Below are 20,704 nucleotides of genomic sequence, written 5' to 3' on the forward strand. Positions count from 1 at the left end.
ACCATACAGAGGCAAAATGATATTCCAATCCTTAAAAAAAAAAAAACCCCAATATTCTATTTGATATTGTTGGAAGGAAGCCACACTGTGATAAAACTGTCAATGGATTAGCCACATGACAAATATTATCAGCTTCTGAATAACTATCAAAACTGTCTCCATAAACTTAATTCTTCCCTAAGTTGTACAATAAACTTATCCTTCAACAGTTTCAGCCCATGCATCAGACTTCCATCATCTCCATGGCACTTCAACACTTATTCACATAATTCTTTGTTGAGCTATTTTATATAATGCTATATTTTTGCTTCTTAGCTTCCAATTCTCCAAAGTAAACAATTAATATTTCTAGTCTTCTTGGACATAGTCTAAAAAGTGCAGAACCACAGGGTATCAGATTTAACTTTTTCTAATACCATACTTACCAAATCTATCACCACATCTTTTTGGAAGGTATTTCTCCATTCTGCAGCCACATTACATACATACATAACAGCTTCAGGGTCATCAGCATTCACATGAAATATAGGCGCATTGACCACACGAGCAACATCAGTGGGGTACGGTGAGGACCGCGCCATTCGGGGATCTGTGGTAAAGCCAATCTGGAAACCATATAATGCAATTAACATTTTATTGCACATATATTTTCTGCTTTATTTTTCTATACATAATAACTAGGTGACCATTCACACTATACTGTTAGTCCTATTCTCTTTTCAAAGTACCTTAGGAATGTAACTGTCTTTATACCTGGTTATTGACTACAACATGGATAGTGCCATTAGTTGTATATGATGGGAGGTCACTGAGGTGAAAAGTCTCATATACAACACCCTGTCCAGCAAATGCAGCATCTCCATGGAGAAGAATGGACATGACCTAATAGAGTATATGAGAAAGTACAATCAGAATCAAGGAACAAAAAGAAATAAGCAGAAACTATATACACTGGTGATTAGCATACTTAAGGAGTTCATTTTAAAAGCATTTTCACAGGGATACAGCAATAGTTTCATGTACAGTATATATCACATACACTGAAAAAAAAAGATAGGACAGAAACAATCACACAGGCAGACAGTATAAAATCAATCAAAACCATGAGCAACTGGCAACTGACTGCTAGTCAACCTGGGATCAGGTGCCCAAAGGCCCTAGTAAAACAATGAGTCTTCAACTGGATTTTACTAAGTCCCACTGCATAAAATGGGATCTGCAATAGATAACATATGGCAATGCCTTTTAGTAAACCCAGTCCTCTAACAAACAAATAAATAACTGATCTGAGTTTGATTCAAGGGTCTGGCTTCAGCTCCCCAGGCTGACAACAGTTGGAAGCATTCACAGCTTCCAGGGAAGATGTCCTGACCATTACTTATTTTTTTTTTTATTTATTCATTGAGCCTGTCCATGGGCGGGAATAATGTGGGATATAAATGCCATAAATAAATAAATTTGAATTTAGCTTCTGTCTTTTTAATAGTAGCTCATTCAGGTACAGCACGTATTTTCCTGTTCTTAACGGCTTACAATCTAATTTTGTACCTGAAGCAATGGAAGGTGAAGTGACTTGCCCAAGGTCATAAATGCATACTGGGGCTCTGAAAAAAGTCATGGTCTGTGTCCAGCCCAAGGACTGTCACTACAGTGGCTAGGCTAGACAGGGAGTTAAAATGGGGGAAAGGCCTTGAGTAACTGTGAATAGAGACTAATGGTGCTGCAGTCCCTGAAGAGATTAGTTCTGTTTGTGTCTGAAGTTAAATTCAGTAGAGCAATAAGAGGCTGCTGGACCATAACCAAAAATAAGTATAAACATTTTGGAAGTAAGAGTTATCATTCCTCACACATACTTATATCTTTACAGTGACAAACTGCTTCAATGTTATTTTAGCATTTGCCTTCCATTTTTAAACCTTCTTTTAACATCTAATTGCTACTTCAGTTGAAATGGTACATGTATAAAACTTACGGCTCTGTTCCACAAATCATTTCTGTTTTCTCAATTCAAAACAGTCAGTGACAGGTCTCTTAGTCTGAATGATGTTACCTTTTTGCCCTCAGTGTCTCCTCGATAAAATTGCTCTGCTTTAGTCTTTCCCTGTACCACTGGGTTCACTGCTTCCAGGTGAGACGGATTGGCAACCAGCGAGAGTGTCAGCTTCCTGTTTGTTACTCGATTGATTCTCTCATGATACATTCCAAGGTGATATTTAACATCACCTGAACCCTAAAATACACAGGCAAGGACTGAAATGAACAAGACAGTGAACTGTTGTCAATCAAAAATGTAAACTACATTGAAATATTTACTTTATTTTTTTTTTAATACATTCAGCACACAAAGGAAAAACTTTTGTCTCTCAGGCAGAAAGGTTTCAACAATCCGTATTACTTTCCCAAAGTGCAAAAAAATTAATTAGGGCTTCTGATTTTAGGTGTTAACACCATAAAAAAATACAATGCACAAAAATCAAAGCAGGTGTTTACTGAATAAAGAGCAGAAGATACTAATAACTCCTAAGTGGTAGAAATGTACATATCTGAATCTATCAGAAAAGGAATCCGGCAATAGTACCCCCAATAAACATCTAAATTAATTTATAAGCACCTATGAATAGAAGCCCGAAATATAACCTAGGTTACAATAAAACAAGCTATGTAGTAAGTAGTATGAAAATTAAAAAATTTTGGATCAGTGCTAGAAGTAAATTTAGAAAAATATATGGTTAAAGCTAATACATTCAGACTTGAAGATGACCTACTGACTAACTTTGTCTTACTCTGGGGTTAGAATTTCTCTTTCTCTCTCCAAATACATCTGGCATTAAGGAGAGGATTTATCGAGGTGAAGTAAAAGATCGCACTTGACCACACTTTGATTCCCGATGTGATTCAGCAACCTGCAGGATCCTGGTACCACAGGTTGCTTAACAAGAATAATGCTGCTTGTGAGCCACATCACAAGCTGCGTTCTGCCCATGACCTAGGAGCATCAGGCCTCAAAGTTGCAGCCCGATGCTCCTGCGCCACATGGAGAGAGTCCCCCCAATCCTGCATGCAGCCCTTCATCTAAAATCTACCCCCCACATGTCCTAGTTAACCCCTCCCCCAGGTGCTACCTGTTAAACCACATTGCTGGTCCAGGGGGAGATCCAGGGGTCCAAGGGTCTTTGAGCAGGACCGAGGCCCAGTCGCTCTTACCCAGTCCGGTGCCTTGCTGAAAATGGCGTGACAATCGCTAGGCACGCCATTTTCAGCAAGGTGCCAGACTGGGCCTCACTCCTGGCCGAAGCCCTTTGGACCCCTAGATTTCTCCTGGACCACCATTTTGGTTTAACATGTAGCCCCTGGATGGGTGGATTTTAGATGAGGTGGGTACAGGAAGGATTGGAGGGGATGCTCTCCATGTGGCCCAGGAGCATTGGGCGGTACAATAATAGCAGCAAAAAGCTGGGATTATTTTATTGTGGTTCTTGGGCCCTATGAGAAGCCATCTAGATTTAAGTGGCAATAACGCACATATGTGTATGCATAAGTAGTCTCCAGCTACAGGCTATTCTCTGTAAAGTACATGTCAGTCTTCGATGGCACATACTTTATAGGTGGCACTTTACATAAACAAAATAAAATGGACAGAGTTTGGATGGACTGTTGGCAAGGTGCGCAATTCCACGTGTAAATTATGCAATACTATGATTTATGCACATTCTTTCATATCTAGGGGTGAGCATTTACACCATTTCTATAACTGGTATAAGTGGTCGCACCTAAAATATAGGCTTGTATTTAACCCATTAAAAGCCAGCTCTGTGGGTGTTTGAACACCCCAAATATTGAACTAAATCCTTGACTGTGTCCCTTTCGATTATGCACCTCTTCCTGGTCTCTTCGGCCAATCAGAGCACGTTTCGCTGACAACAGCCAGCTAAACCCGCTTTGATTGGCTGAAGAGACCAGGAAGAGGTGCATAATCAAAAGGGACATCCTGATTCTCCGACTGGCAACCGAGGAAAATAGTGAATGCAACTGAGCAACAACGAGTAGCTCATTTGCATTCCCTATCGTTGATGCATTCCCATTCCCTACCGATTCGCTATGGAATTGGTAGGGAACGGGAATTACCGATGACTTTAGTGCATCTGGCTCTAAGTTTCCAAGAGGTGCCCTCTGGGCATTGCTTTATAGAATTTCCCTCCATGGGGGTAATTATACAGCAGGTCACCTAGCATAAGAGGGTAAGCAGGTAACTATTTTAAGTCTATTCTATAAAGAAAAGTAGGCACCCTTTATTGGATAAGTGCTGCTGGTCGGGTATGTCCAGAGATTTTCAGTGGCACTGAAAATCACTGATTACCAGCAGGCACCATCCAGAAAGTGCCAGGGCGGAGCATGGGCAAAACACGGGCAGTCCTGATATTATCCAAATAGTGGCAATATCCAGTCTGTTATCCGGGTAACTTATTCAAATAACTCAGGAAAGCAAATAGGGTGTCTTGTGTAATCCAGACACATTATCCAGATAGCAAACCAGATACCACCGCTATCCAGATAACATCAGTAGTCAGCACTCCATCTAGATATTCTGCACCGCTCACTATCCAGACAGTGGTACTAAAAATCTGGATTTTTTTTTTAATAAACCACTGTGAATGGTATTTTAAAAAAATGCTAACTGGGGCAAACAAATATTCACCCATTAGAGACCCCTAAATATTTTAAATATATAAGAATTATCAAATATTTGGCACATATTCCCGCCACATGTTTATGAAAAAATGTCACAATGTGCTATAACATTCTATATCATGTCCCTTATTTTGAATGCAATAAATCTTACAGCAATAAAATGGTCTTTTTAAAAGATGACACATTTTAAATTAAGAACATCATGTACTATAAATGAAAGAGGCATTGCCATCTTTTGCTATGATCAAACTTAAATTCTTATAATCTAACACTAAGTAGAAGTATTCCTTCTGCACATGCCAGATGACTGCAGTAGGGCACGCTGTACCTCATCAGATGCCTCCAGTTTTGGGTCAAATTGGCAGAAAATCTGCTCTAATTCCTTCCGGATCACATTGGCCAAAACATTCAGTCTTCCTCTGCAAAACAATCAGCAAGAAGATAACCCACAGCTTAAGAATAAGGAGGTCAATTTTCAAACAGTTTATCTGTAGAAACAAAAATGTTTATTTTCACAAAAAACCCCATTGAAAACTCTCCACTCCCCTCTATGGGTGCAAAAACAGGCAGGTCCAAGGTAGTATTGCAACAACACCACCACTCTGATCCCTGATGCAGGCACTTGCAAAAACACGGGCAGTGTCAGGTCCTTGAATACATTTGCTTCCTCCGAAAGGGATCACGGAATGGGAAACATGCATGGGGCTTTCATTTTGAAAGCCTTGCATGTCATTTATATGAGTACATTGTAGTTATATGAGGTCGATTACCATTTTCAGAGGGAGATCCTATGGGTATAACTGTATGCCATCCACACAGTTTAAAAATTGTCCCAAATATATTGAGTTAAGATTTCAATGACAAGCTCATCATATAAAGTAGATATTTTATCCATTTCATTTTATACAAGTTTTCAGCAGGAGTATCCATTTAGGTGTGTCGCTGAAAATCCATGGAGAAAGTTAAATGGACATGATATCCATTTAACTTTATGCCTGCTATTTGTGCAGCACCATATTGCCACTTAGACAAGATAACTTTTCAGCCAGTCAGAGAACAACCCAACCAAGCCAATTTCTTACATTTATTTATTTATTTGTAGCATTTGTATCCCACATTTTCCCACCAATTTGCAGGCTCAATGTGGCTTACATTTGCCGTAATGGCTGTTGCCATTTCCGGGTAACAGAATTCCAAATGGTATTGCGTTAAGGTGCATACATACGTGGTAACATACATGGAACATGATATATATGGAACAGATCGTGGTATATGTATATACCATGTGCATACATACATGGTAAAGAAGTATACATTATGGCAAAGAAGGTTCCTGAGTGAATAAATTGGATTGTAACATACAATAGGTTATCGACTATAGGGAGACCCTATTCGACATAAGGTTTAAAGTGGTGGTGCTTAATCATTAATAGCAAAGAGTTAGGCAGTCATGCGATAAAAGTTCGGTTTTATATAGATCATGTATAGTGATATTATTTAGTTTTTAAGATGGCTGTTTATGGTATGCCTTCTTGAAGAGATCTGTTTTCAGTAGCTTTCAGAAGATGGTTAGGTCTTGCGTTGTTTTTATGGCCTTCGGTAGTGTGTTACATAGCTGTGTGCAAATGTATGAGAAGCTGGTAGCATTTGTGGATTTGTATTTTAGCCCTTTACAGTTAGGATAGTGGAGATTGAGGAATGTGCGTGATGATCTTTTTGCGTTCCTGATAGGCAAGTCTATAAGGTCTGACATGTAGGTCGGGGCTTCCCCATAGACGATTTTGTGGACCAGGGTGCAAACTTTGAACGCAATTCGTTCTTTTAGAGGTAGCCAGAGTGTAGTTTTTCTCTTAGGGGTTTGGCGCTTTCGTATTTCGCTTTCCCAAATATGAGTCTGGCTGCTGTATTCTGAGAAGTTTGAAGCTTCTTGATGATTTGTTCTTTGCATCCGGCATAAATGGCATTGCAGTAGTCTAGATGACTTAGCACCATTGATTGTACTAGGCTGCGGAATACTTCCCTTGGGAAGAAAGGTTTGATTCTTTTAAGTTTCCACATTGAGTAGAACATTTTCTTTGTTGTATTTTTCGCATGGTCTTCGAATGTGAGATTTCGGTCAATTGTGACTCCCAGAATTTTCAAGTTGTCTGAGGCCGGAAGTGTGTAGTCTGGCGTGTTTATGGTATTGGGTTTGTGTTGTATTGTGAGGACAGGATGAGACATTGTGTTTTTTCTGCGTTTAGCTTTAGTTGGAATGCGTCCGCCCATGATTTCATTATTTGGAGGCTGTGTGTGATTTCATTTGTGATTTCGGTTATGTCTTGTTTGAATGGGATATATATCGTGACATCATCATCATAGATGTACAGGTTAAATCCTTGGTTGGATAACGTTTTGGCTAAAGGTGTCATCATTAAGTTGAAAAGAGTTGGTGAGAGCGGTGATCCTTGTGGTACACCACATTCAGGTTTCCATGGTGTTGACGTTTTTGAGTTTGAGATCACTTGATAAGATCTTGCTGTTAGGAAGCCTTTAAATCATCTTAGTACGTTTCCTCCAATCCCGAAGTAATCTAGGATGTTCGGGAATATTTGGTGGCTGACCATGTCAAACGCGCTGGACATATCAAATTGTAGGAGTAGCACATTGTTTCCAGTTGCAATTAGTTGTTTAAATTTGGTTATGAGAGTGGTTAGCACTGTTTCGGTACTATGGTTGGATCGGAATCCTGATTGTGATTCATGTAGTATAGTGAATTTGTTTAGGTAATTGGTGAGTTGTACTTTCCATTAGTTTTACTATCAGGGGGATGGATGCTACTGGTCGGTAGTTGGTTGTGTCATTTAGTTTTTTCTTTAAGTCTTTGGGTATGGGTGTAAGTAAGATATTTCCTTTTTCCTTGGGGAAAAGTCCGTGTTGTAGCATGTAATTCAGGTGTGACTGGCTAGCAATTCAAATAGACAAAGCTACCTCATTCAGGTGGCCCAAATTTTTTTAAGCACTATATATAGTTGACTACATCACGAAGGGGACAATTCTATAACTGGGTGCCTCCATTAAGACACCTTGAGGATGCATAGGAAGGACCTATTCTATAACAGCATCTGGGCACCCAGATTGTGTTATAGAATACTAGCGTAATCCAGTAAGTGTGAGTGCCTAAAAGCAGCAGAGGTATGTGAAAGTTATAGCATTCTGTCCCATTACTTTTGCCTTTATTGCGATCTCTCTATTGGAATGCCTTGACTTCCTGTTTTCATAGTATCCTTCCAGGATACCTTACTTTGACCCATGTATTATTACGTTTGTTTGTACCCCGCGCTTTCCCACTCATGGCAGGCTCAATGCGGCTTACATGAGGCAATGGAGGGTTAAGTGACTTGCCCAGAGTCACAAGGAGCTGCCTGTGCCTGAAGTGGGAATTGAACTCAGTTCCCCAGGACCAAAGTCCACCACCCTAACCACTAGGCCACTCCTCCACTCCCACTCCTGTGCGACTGTTAGCTTTTCCCCAGGTTCTAGTTTAAAAGCTGCTCTCTCTACCTTTATGTTAGCACCATCAGTTAAGGTGGAGCCCATGTTTTGAGAATAGTCCCTCCTTTTCCAGAATGCTGCCCAGTTCCAACAAATCTTAAATCGCTCTTCCGTGAACCACTGTATCATCCATTCATTGAGACCAGGAGCTTTGCCTATCTTAGGTTCCTATGTGCAGAACAGGGAGCATTTCTGAGAATGCTAAACTGGAGGTTCTGAATGTCAACTGTCTGCCAAAAAGTCTAAATTTAGTTTCTAATGACCCTGAAAACATTTATGAAAATAGGATACCCCTGTCCAGAGAAGAGTATCAAAGGTTAAATACAAGAATGGAAGAATAATTAGGTTCAATTTATTTATTAACTTTCAAATTATATAACCACACATAATGAAATTATTAGAAATACAGCATTAATACAACAGGGAATAATATATTACTCAATATGGAAAAGAGGAAAATTAACATTACATTATCGTCCACATCCAAGGAAATGGATCCAAGTATAGGAACAATACCAGAAAAAAGTAGAAATACTACTCAAGGAGAAAAACAAGAACAGAACAGATTGCTAAGTCAGGGTTACATCTCAGCCAGTCCTAACAATATACCCTATCAAACTGAGAATCCATACAACCACTCTCAATCCTTCCTTGGAAACCACAAAATCCAATAACTGCTTCGGTTCACTAAAGACATAGGATTTTCCATCAGAAGAAATATAACATAAACAAGGAAATTGTAGCAAAAAGGACATTCCCAGATTCTGCACATGAGGGCGCAGCACCAGGAAATCTTGGCTACGTTTTTGGGTACACTTTGAGATATCAGGGAATATTATAATCTTGGAACCTAAGAACAATTGATCCATATGACAAAAAAACAATTGCTGGACACTGTTCCTGTCTGGTTCCAAGGCAAATGTAACAAGTAGAATAGTTCTCAAAGTCACTTCATCCACTGAGAATTCTGAAAACTCAGTCAAATTAAGACCAGCAGCAGATACTCCAGGCTGAGCTTCACCTTCTCTAGATCTAGATAGTTAAATATTGGGCTCCCACAATTGGTAGTAATGCTTCCGATGGCATTATCAAAACATCTTTCAGATATTTCCTCACCATATCAATTGCTGATATTAATGGTGATTTGGGAAAGTTGAAAAATCTTAAAGTATTCCTCCTAGTTTGATTCTCCAAATATTCCATTTTCCTTGACATAAAGTTCTTATCCTTGACTAAAGCGTTACAGAATTCCTGGAGCTTAGTTACATTAGAATCCAGTGTAGATAGTTGCATACGTTATTGGTTTACAACTTGTACTTGGCCAGTCAATGTACCATTCAAATTTATTAATTCCTTGGAAAATTATCAACCACCTTGACCAAGAAGGAATTTACAGTTTGTATGGCATCCCAAATTGAGTCCATAGTGACTACAACTGGCTTAGAAAGCACAGACACCACAGCAAAAGAAGTTACTTCCCCAAAGACTGAGGGATACTCACTGTTCAATGATCCTGTGCTCTCAGCTCTTCCCCAATCGATGGACAAACATTGGGGGAGCATATCAAAGCCGGGAGTTCCTCCACGCGCACCTCAGACCCACCTTCTGCGCTGAGAAGTTCACAACTCAAACCGGTTCTTAGTGAGCTTCCTGGTTGCGATGGAGCCAGAACGGGTGCAGGGCTCAAAAAACCCCATCTATACTGCTGCCTGAAGATCTCTGTTGCAGCAAGACTGAAAAGACAGTAGCTCCTGAACCAAGAGGAGCTTGGAATTCCTCCAATGTAGTTTGCTTCAGAAGCGGTGGTCGAGGTCAGTGCTGGAGGCTGCTGCTTAACCTTCCCCCTTCATTTCCCCATCTCAGAGACGTCGGGAACACCAACCGAGCAACTTATCAGAGGCAGGAAACAGAGCTCCTTCTCGAGCATCTGTTCAAGTCACCATCTTGGATCACGGAAGAATAATTAGGACAAATATTTCTGTTGGGTAAGCTGGTTCTTAAGTTTCAGCATATAGCTAATATCCTGTGCAGATGTTGGAAATTGTCTAAAATTGTAAATCAGCAAGAACAAGGAACTTGTTAGCCTACATACTCTTGACCCTGAGCACATTGAATATACAAGCAGAAAACAGTATATGTTCCATCTATATTAAATTCCTGTTATTGGTCCATTACCACTGATAATGAACTAAATTGTTGACAGTTGTTGAACTTTGTCCTGAATTGCTAATAGCCTGCTGATTGGAGTAGACGAGTAGCCTAATGGTTAGTGCAGCAAGCTTTGATCCTGGTGACCTGGGTTTGATTCCCACTGCAGCTCCTTGTGATCCTGGGCAAGTCACTTACCCCTCCATTGCCCCAGGTACAAAAACTTAGATTGAAAGCCCTCTAGGGACAGAGAAAGTACTTGCATATAATGTGTACAATGCTGCATATGCCTATAGAAATGATTAGTAGTAGTAGTGGAGCTGGACCTACCCTTTGATCATCAACAATTTGTGCCTTTATGACTATGTGAAACTGATGACCTGATAACTTTCTAATAAAAAGGTAGAGGTGCTCGAGTAAGTTGAGCCAGTTCGGTGCAACTCCACTGCTGCTAATCGGACTCTTTGTCTGCTCTGCAAAGGCTTTTGCTATTTAACCAACAGTAACTGTGTGTGTGGATTTCTTTCCCTTGAGCTCTCCCAGGGATGGGAGTAAAGAGCCAGGTGGGTAAACTGCCCAGGTGGGAGTCCCAAGCAAAACACTTCCAGAACCTCCCTCCTACACTTTATGTTGTTGGTACCCACATGTGCCAAAGACAGCTGGCTCCTCTCCAGCACTGTAGATGGTTGGGGGATTTTTTTGTGTGTATTTAGTTTGGTAATTGTATTTTAGAAGTTGTATATTGTGTTTGTTCAGTTATTATTTATGATTGTGCATGTGAACTGTATGCTATACACTTCAGTGCCACATTATGGCACATAAATTTTAATAAATCAAAATAAATGAGGTCCACCAACTTCACACCAGGTAAGCAAGTTATCAAGTGATCCTCATGTACACCAAATTTTGTTTCAGACAGGCCAGTTCTGACTTACAAGCCATAGTCTGCCTACAAAGCAAGCATATTAGAGGGAAACAGCAACACAGATATATGTGGAGCAGTAGTAGTGTAGAGGGCCACAAAAGAAGCAAATTTATTCAAAGTCCCGACTCGGCCCATGTTTCAGCAAGTGCTTTTGTAAGGAGTCAGAGTGGTGTTCTGTTATTGCAAATACTTCTTGTGAGAGTTCCACAAGCACAGTTACAAAGTATCAACACACCAGATCAGTCTGAAAATAGGCATGCACCAGCTCTGGCTCAATTGTAGTCTTTCCCTCTCAAACACTCCTTACACAATGATTTGTGGGAACAGGTCATATGGTATGATCAGAATAGGTTAAGTTTTACATTATATTGGGAAGAAAACGGTAAGAAACAATGTTATGTGCGAACATCATATTATAGCTCTAGAGGAAAAGTTGATACACAGCTGTTTTGGTCAAATGTCTTTGTTGAAAGGAATTATCAAACATTAAATTCACTCAGCTCACTGTGTGATTGGGATAATTTGAGTAGAAAGATTCTAGATGGAGATTGCATCTAATAAATTAAAATAACTATCAAATAAAAAGAAAATACTGTGGTTTAATCAGGAATTATTAACTGCTAAAAGGTTATGCAGGAGATTAGAGAGAAAATGGAGAGAGGAACGAGCTGAGATTAAAAAGGGTGCCTAGAAGAAAGCTATATGGGATTATATGTGGAAAATTAAACAAGTTAAATTAAAATTCTATGAATCCTAAGTAGGGCATAAGTTTTTACATATTAAAAAGCTTTATGGTTGGATAAATAATTTATCAAACACACAAAGATGTCGACTGCAAATGATCCTTCCCCTTCAAGGGAAGAATTAGCCCATTATTTTAGAGACACAGTAACATAGTAAATAACACAGTAAAGGACCTGTACGGTCCATCCCGTCTGCCCAACAAGATAAACTCATTTTACATGGTATGTAATACTTTTTACCCGAGTTTGATTTGAATTGAGACTAAATAGTTAAGATTAGGAAAGCTGTGCCAAACACATCCAATGAGAGAGAAAGATTTTCTAGATAATTTAGCCAGAACTGATAATGGGATAATGGCTGATAGGGAAAGGGATTTGATATACCACCTTTCTGTGGTTTTTGCAACTACATTCAAAGCAGTTTACATAGTATATACAGGTACTTATTTGTACCTGGAGCAATGGAGGGTTAAATGACTTGCCTAGAGTCACAAGGAGCTGCAGTGGGAATTGAAGAAAACTGATGTTACTTGCCTTTGGGGAAAAACAGGTCAAGGCTTGCTTTTGATAAACAGGCCTCAATAAAAGAAATCCTGGCCTGTCTGACTCAAAGATTGCAGCAGATTGCAGTAACACAAGTTGTGACAGCCTGAGGCAGTTACTGAAACTGGGCACTGATGAAAGAATTGGCAAAGAAGGTGTAAGATGCCAGGTGGACAGGCCAAAATGAGAAGTTTGCGGTTAATATTGTCTGTAAATGATAGAAAACAGTGGGCCAGTTGCAGAGGAAAGCAGAAGTGTAGAGGGGGTGGACCGAAACCTGTGGTCAGTAATGAAATTGCGGTTGAAACTAAGAAATGCTGGCATATTTGCTATAATTGAAATTAATAAATAACAATGTAATGGAAAGAGTATTTAAGACTGACAGCTGAATAGTCTTATAGAGAATCTTGTACTTGTGAGACCTGCTTGTTTCGCTGTCGGATCTCCCATTTGAGAAATGCTGATATGCTTGTACAACTGATGTTCATATAACTGATCTTGTACCATTTGCTTTTGGTAAGTAGAAAAATAAAAGAGAGCTGCTTTCTCATAATTACATCTTGTTTAAGGTCTTCTTGTTTATTCAGAGCAAGTGCACTGCTCTGGGGGAATTAAGGAGTCAAAGAAATATAAAAGTAATATACTATTGCAGCCTTAGGGTAATCTAGTCTTTCCTAGATAAATAGTGGCCGGACCACTGTACTAGGAGGAGTGGAAATACCCAAAAACCAATGAAAAAACAGAATCAAACCCAGTTCCCCAGGATCAAAGTCCACTGTAGGTTTTGGTAATCTTTTATGTTTTCACCTAATTAATGAGATTAAACTGAAACTATATACAAACTAAGTGAAAGTGCAGCCTGGAACAGAAGAAAACGGACCTAGGGGAGTGGAATTGGATTCTACACCCCAAACAGATTCTGGAATACTGTCAGCCCAAACTGGTTGCGTCGGGTATCCTGCTCAAGGCACTAGTGTGATGCAAAAGACCATGCTGCAACCTGGCAAATTTCTTCAACGGAGGCTGACCGCAAGTGGGCTAGCTGACGCAGCCATGGATCTGACATTGTGAGCCATGACATGACCCTCAAGAGTCAGCCCAGCCTGGGCATAAGTGAAAGAAATACAATCTGACAGCCAATTAGAGATCGTGCATTTCCTGAAGGCAACCCCCATCCTGTTGGGATTAAAAGAAACAAAAATTTGTTTGGACTGTCTATGGAGCTTAGTCCGCTTCATGCAGCCCATGGTGTGCAAGGCGTTCTCACCAGGATGGGCATGAGGCCGGGAAAAGAATGTTGGCAAGACAATGAACTCCAACACCACCTTAGGCAGGAACTTGGGGTGCATGCAGAGGACTACTCTGTTGTGATGAAATTTTATTTAAGGAACACCCACTAGTAAGACCTGAAGATCACTTCACTGACTCTTTGAGCTGAAGTACAGCCACCAAGAAAATGACCTTCCAGGTCAAGTACTTCAGATGGCAGAAATCCAGTGGCTCAAAAGGAGCTTTCATCAGATGGGGGAGAGAACGACGATGGGGTCCCATGACACAGGTGGAGGTTTGACAGGGGGCTTTGTCAACAGCAAACCTCTTATGAAGCTAACTAGAGGCTGTCCAGAGATGGGCTTACCCTCTACATATTGATGATAAGCACTAATCGCACTGAGGTGAACCCTTATGGAGTTGGTCTTAAGATCAGACTCAGGAAGGTGTAGAAGGTATTCAAGCAGGGTGTGTGTAGGACAAGAAATGGGATCTAGGGCCTTGCCTTCACACTAGATGACAAACATCCTCCACTTAAAAGATTAACACAGTGGAATCTTTCCTGGAAGCCAGAAAGACCCAGGAATCACCCTCTGTCAGACCCAAGGAAGCAAATTCTAGGCTTTCAATATCCAGGCTATGAGAGTCAGAGACCGGAGGACGGGATGAAGAAGAGACCCCTCATTCTGCGTGATGAGGGTTGGAAAACACTCCAATCCTCTCAGTTCTTCAGAGGATAACTCCAGAAGAAGAGAGAACCAGAACTGTCTAGACAAGTAAGCAGCGAACAGAATCATGGTCCTGTGGTCTTGCTCAAGTTTTAACAAAAGTCTTCCCCACAAGAAGTATGGTAGGATGCGCATACAGAAGACCCGTCCCCCATGTCGCCTCGGTGTCAAGTCCAACGCAGGCCAGTCCCGGCGGCCCTGCACAGCAGTCGGAGTCAAAGCAAGTGGAGACCCACTCGATGCACAACTGCTCCAAGTGTTGATGGGTCTAGCAGCCACACGTACGGATGCTCCCGATGCAACCCCCGATGTCAATGTCGACACCACCAACGTTGATGCTATTGCCAAGAAATCAGACCAGGCTCCAATCCTCTCTGCCAGTTGAGCCTCTCTGGCCAACTGGGTCCTTTTCTTCATATGAAGACACAGGACACAGAAGGCCCTAGACACTGAAGACACCAAGAATGGGTGTCCTTGCCACAGGTGGTTAGACTGCAATGGGTACAGTGCTTATAGCCACTGGGAACTTGAGTGGAAGGAAAAACTTCTGCAGCCAAATCAAACAACTTCATGGTGCCACAAGAAGGGGCAAGGCACCAGAGAAAATAGATTGGAAGAACACAGCCAAAGTCAAGGCCTAAACGCAGCCTGATGACATGGAAAATAAAGGAAACTTAAAAATGGGAAAAAAGAAACTAAAACAAAAGGTAGAAAGGGAACACAAACACGGGGACACAAAAACATGACAGAAAAACACCGCAAAGGCAACAAAAAAGCGCTTTTGGACCAAGCTGTGATGAGAAGCAAAACGCAAACACTCCTCACCACGGTAAAAAAAGAAATGCAGTAATCATGCTCTCACAGCAGGCGGGAAGGCACTCATGCAGGCGCAGTGGAGCATGTCTCACACTCCACAAAGCTCTTACTAGTTTGTTATAAGCTCCAGACTGGGCAACACAGGATCATGTTACCTATGTGTGAGAATACAGAGGCCTGCTTGTCCTCGGAGAATTCACCTGTACCCAGAGCTACCCAATTCTTTTGATATGGTCATCTATCCAGGATGACATGCTCAATTCTCCCGAACCGGGACCGGGACACAAAAACCATTTTCAAACTATTGTCTTAAAGGTTATATCAATACTAGGAAAAAAGGCCCGTTTCTGACAGGAATGAAACAGGCGCTAGCAAGGTTTTCCTCGGAGTGTGTGTGTTTTACAGAGTGTGTGTGAGCAGTGGCATTCCTAGGCTGCCTGACAACCGGGGCGGATCGCCGATGCGCCCCCCCCCCCCCCCCCGGGTGCAGCGCAGCCCCCTCCCCCACCAGCAAAATTACACCCTCTCTCCCCCCCCCCCCCCCGGGGTGCATTTTTACCTGCTGGGGGGGGTGCCACGTGCCTGTTGGCTGAGTCCGCTCGTTCCCTCCCTGCTGCTCCCTCTGCCCCAGAACAGGAAGTAACCTGTTCCGCACAGAGGGAGCAGCAGGGAGGGAACGAACGGACTCAGCCAACAGGCGCGCGGCACCCCCCCCCCCCCCCCAGCACCATACACCCGGGGCAGACCACCCCCCCCCCCTTGGTACGCCACTGTGTGTGAGAGTGAGTGTGTGATACAGCAAGAGTGAATGTGTGAGTGTGACAGAGCGAGAGTGAATGTGTGCGAGAGAGTGTGTGTGTGTGTGTGTGAGAATGAGAGTGTGTGCCAGGGGCCCCCTCCCTCCCAATTTTAGGGTCCACCCCCCCTGCAAGGTCCAGTGTCCGCTCTCCCTCCCTCCCATCGCCCAGTTCCAGGATCGTTTCCCCCCCTCTCCCCCAGTTTCTGGGTCCCCCCTCCCTCCCTCCATCCCAGTTTCTGAGTCCGCCTGGACCCCCTCCAAGTTCCAGGGTCCGCTGTCCCTCCCTCCCACCCACCCACCCTGTTCCAGGGTCGTTTCCCCCCACCTCTCCCCCTCCCTCCCAGTTTCCGTGTCAGTCTGGCCCCCCTCCAAGTTAGTTCCAGCATTGTTGCCCCCCTCTCTCCTTCCCTCCCTGTTCCAGGGTAGTTGCCCCCTCTCTTTCCCTCCCTTCCAGGCACCCACCTGCAACGTGGTGAAGCTGACTCCGTGGCTGAAGTGAAGGGTTTTTTTTTTCTTCATGTTCGCTCTGTAACCATCTCTGTCGGCCCAGCCCTCGTGCCTCTGATAGGTCCGCCGCCCTCGATGTCAAAACGTGATGACGTTGAGGGCGGCGGACCTATCAGAGGCGCGAAGGCGGGGCTGAGAGAGATGGTGACAGAGCAACGAACCTAACGATCCTAACGAACCCTTCACTTGAAGCCACAGAGTCAGCTTCAGAACGTTGAAGGTGCCTTTTATTATAGTAGAGATATCATTTATTGAGACCTCTGCAGTACCTGTGTGGCATCCCCAGTATTGCATATTCCACTCCTACTTCACTAGATTTATCAAGGATGGTCTTCAAAGCAGGAATCATCACTTCACATCCTTCTAAGCCAAATCGTTTCTCTGATGACCACTTACGAGCAAGGAAATCTTCAAACCTTGTTAAAAGATAGAGCGACACAGTAAGTAGTCTCATACACAATCAGCACTTCCAGCTGAACAAATGATTTTCCAATAGAATAGAGACAGGAAGGTAAATATTCAGCTGCTCACATGCATAAAGTTATACTGATAGTTTATCCATATAACTTTATTTGTATTTCAGCCAGGCTATGCATCCAACTGTGAATGCTGAAAATGTAAGCATACATCAAGTTTAAACTTTTCACTCCAGTTCACAAAGGCCTCACTCCTTCTTCCTCTGTCTCTCAAATTTCCTAACTCCTTATACCCCATCAAACACTTCATTCACTATAACAGGCCCTTCTTGTTCTTCCTCCTCTTTTCTGTCTGTGACTTAACATTTCATTCACATGACTTGGCCTTATGCCAGACCACAATTTCTTATAGAATCATACTAAAACCCTCATTTCCAAAATTTAAGACAAAGACTTGACTATTTCAGCACACTTATGGGCATTTCAAGTGACCTTCACCTCCATGTTCCCTTCCCTAGTCTTATCAATTCCAGAACCTGTATCTATTCCTGCCTCCTTTTTTTTCTCCCTACCCTAGCATGCCTCCATTTATTTCTCTTGCTCTACCCTCTTTTCCTTTTCTCCTATATCTTTTTCTTTTTTTTCTCTTTCTTCTTTCATTTTTCTCTGTAATATTTGGGATATTACACTGGAAATACAACTGGCAGTATATTAAGTTTTTGGAAATAAATACAATAAATGGCCTACTACCGCATTCTGTTTCGTGACAGAAGAGGTAGGAGCCCATACCTTCCTGCTTGTTGATGTAATTCATTGCAACTTGGTTGCAGTAGTGTAGCAGAGAACTTTTTGCAGGGAGTGCATCTCCCCCCACCACCCTCACCTTAAAAGCTTCTCAGCTTTAGCCTTCACCCAGACAGTAGAAGCAGCACTCATAAGCTGCCTGCGGCCTGCTCCAGGACTTCCTCCCAGAACCATCCCACCCCTTCTGAAGCAACTTCCTGTTTTGTGAAGGGAAGGACGGTTCAGGGAGGAAGTCCTGGAGCAGGCCGCAGGCAGCCTATGAGTGCCACTGCCTGGGTGAAGACCAAAGCCAAGAGGATTTTAAGGTAGGGGGAGCCGGGTCGGGTAGGTAGGGGAATGCATACGCCACCGATGCACCTAGTTTAAATACGCTACCACCTGGTTTGTCTGTCTGAATTAGAATGATATGATGTGATAACTGATCTCTGCAAGCCTTTAGAGCATTCCAGATTGTTCTTAGCTCTATGAAGTTCATCTTATGATGCTTTTCTGAGCAGACTAGAGACCCTGTATGTAGAGCCCATTTATATAAGCTCCCCAGTCCTAGTTGGACATATCTGTCATGAAGACCTTTAGAATTCTAGGAATTTGGAAGGAGATTCCTTTTGCCAGATTGGAATGAACCATCCATCAGATCAGTGAATCCTGGAGTAGGGTTGTGACAGAAATGATGTCCAGAAAATTCCCTGTAGCTTGTAACCACTGGGTAGGTAGGGCCCATTGAGCCTGTCTCAAATTTCAGCACACCATGGGAGTTACATAAACTATGGAGGTCAAGTGGCCCAGTATCCTTTACATTTGACGTGCTGATCTGGTACTGCAGAAAAAATGCAGACATACCAGTCATGTCTAGCAGGGCTCCTATGAATTCCAATTTCTGTGATGGACTGTACTGTGACTTGGGATAGTTTATGATGAACCCTAGTACCCAAAAGGTCACACACATTAATTCTTTTGCCCCTTTCTCTGATGTGTTCTTGACCAACCAATCATCTATGTAGGGAAAACATGTGTATAGACACTTTGAGAATATTTCTGGCTTGGATGATACATCAAAGGTTTTGTACCCGGTACTAGAAGTGGTGTTTCTGTGCTATGAATCTCAGATACTTCCTGTAACACGGATGTATTTGTATGTGAGTATAAGCGTCCTTCAAGTCCAGACAGCATAACCAATCACCTTTTTGTACAATGGGAATGATGGAGCCTAAGAAAACTATCCTGAACTTTTGCTTGAACAAATACTTATTCAGAGCCCTTAGCTGTAGGATAGGACAAGATCCTCGCTGCCCCCCCCCCCCCCCCCCCCCACCACCACCACCACCAGGAACTACTCAGAAAAAAATCTCTTTCTTCTTTCCCACAGTGGAATAGGTTCGACAGAATTGGCCAATAAGAGGGAATAAAGTTCCTGATGCTAATTTTGATGCTCTCAGTGGGCAAATTGGAGGAGTATTTTCTAATTGCAGATGGTAAACTTCATAGACAATTTTCAGAATTCACTGGTGTGAGGTTATAAGGAGCCATATGTTGTTATGCCAATGAGTTTATCTTATTGGGCAGACTGGATGGACCATCATCTACTATGTTACTATCAAGCTCATTTCTGAAAGAGAAGGATGTCCATCTTTAGACACAAATCGGAAGATGGGCGTCCTTCTCACAGGGTCACCCAAATCGGTATAATCGAAAGCCGATTTTGGGCGTCCCCAACTGCTTTCCGTCGCGGGGACGACCAAAGTTCATAGGGGCATGTCGGAGGCGTAGCGAAGGCAGAACTTGGGCTTACCTAACACATGGATATCCTCAACCCATAATGGAAAAAGAAGGGCATCCCTTGGACAACTTTACCTGGTCCTGTTTTTCTTACGACACAGGCACAAAAAGGTGCCCGAACTGACCAGATGGCCACCAGAGAGAATCAGGGATGACCTCCCCTTACTCCCCCAGTGGTCACTAACCCCCTCCAACCCTCAAAAAACATCTTTAAAAATATTTTGTGCCAGCCTCTATGCCAGCCTCAAATGTCATACTCAGGTCCATCACAGCAGTATGCAGGTCCCTGGAGCACTTTTAGTGGGTGCAGTGCACTTCAGGCAAGCAATCCAGGCCCATCCCCCCACCTGTTACACTTGTAGTGGTAAATGTGAGCCCTCCAAAACCCACTATAAACCCACTGTACCCACATCTAGGTGCCCCCCTTCACCCGTAAGGTCTATTGTAGTGGTGTACAGTTGTGGGTAGTGGGTGTTCGGGGGGGGGGGGTTGGGGGGCTCAGCACACAAGTTAAGGGAGCTATGTACCTGGAAGCATTTATGAAGTCCACTGCAGTGCCCCCTAGGGTGCCCAGTTGGTGTCCTGGCATGTGAGGGGGACCAGTGCACTACGAATGCTGGCTCCTCCCACGACCAAAGGGCTTGCATTTGGTCGTTTCTGAGATGGGCATCCTTGGTTTCCATTATCACAGAAAATCAGAAATGACCAAGTATAGGGAAGACCTAATTTTCAAGATTTGGGCGTCCCCGACCGTATTATCAAAACGAAATATGGACTTCCATCTTGTTTCGATAATACGGGTTTCCCCGCCGCTCCATCAGGACGTTTTGCGAGGACGTCCTCAGCAAAACTTGGGCGTCCCTTTCGATTATGCCCCTCCACGTTACATCTTGTTGCAAAAAATTCCAGCTTCCCTCTTACCAGAAGGTTGTCCAGGATGGTTATGGGGATTGAAGATATGCTCTGCTGGACCTCTGGTTTTGATTGTGGAATTGGCTGGGCTTCTG

The 20,704-nt window shown here is 42.7% G+C and overlaps 1 protein-coding gene across 1 annotated transcript in view; it reads right to left on the bottom strand.

Moving 5' to 3' along the window:
- OGDHL (oxoglutarate dehydrogenase like) overlaps window positions 1-20,704 on the bottom strand; it is a 260,916-nt gene that overhangs the window by 142,395 nt on the left and 97,817 nt on the right. Inside the window, exons 7-11 of the mRNA XM_030203286.1 lie at window positions 16,971-17,117; window positions 5,018-5,108; window positions 2,051-2,230; window positions 754-882; window positions 426-605 (exon numbers count right to left, since the gene is read on the bottom strand). Coding sequence (XP_030059146.1) covers window positions 426-605; window positions 754-882; window positions 2,051-2,230; window positions 5,018-5,108; window positions 16,971-17,117 — 727 coding nt within the window. The remainder of the gene's footprint in view (window positions 1-425; window positions 606-753; window positions 883-2,050; window positions 2,231-5,017; window positions 5,109-16,970; window positions 17,118-20,704) is intronic.

The sequence above is a fragment of the Microcaecilia unicolor genome, chromosome 5, assembly GCF_901765095.1.
Source record: "Microcaecilia unicolor chromosome 5, aMicUni1.1, whole genome shotgun sequence".
NCBI classification, from domain to species: domain Eukaryota; kingdom Metazoa; phylum Chordata; class Amphibia; order Gymnophiona; family Siphonopidae; genus Microcaecilia; species Microcaecilia unicolor.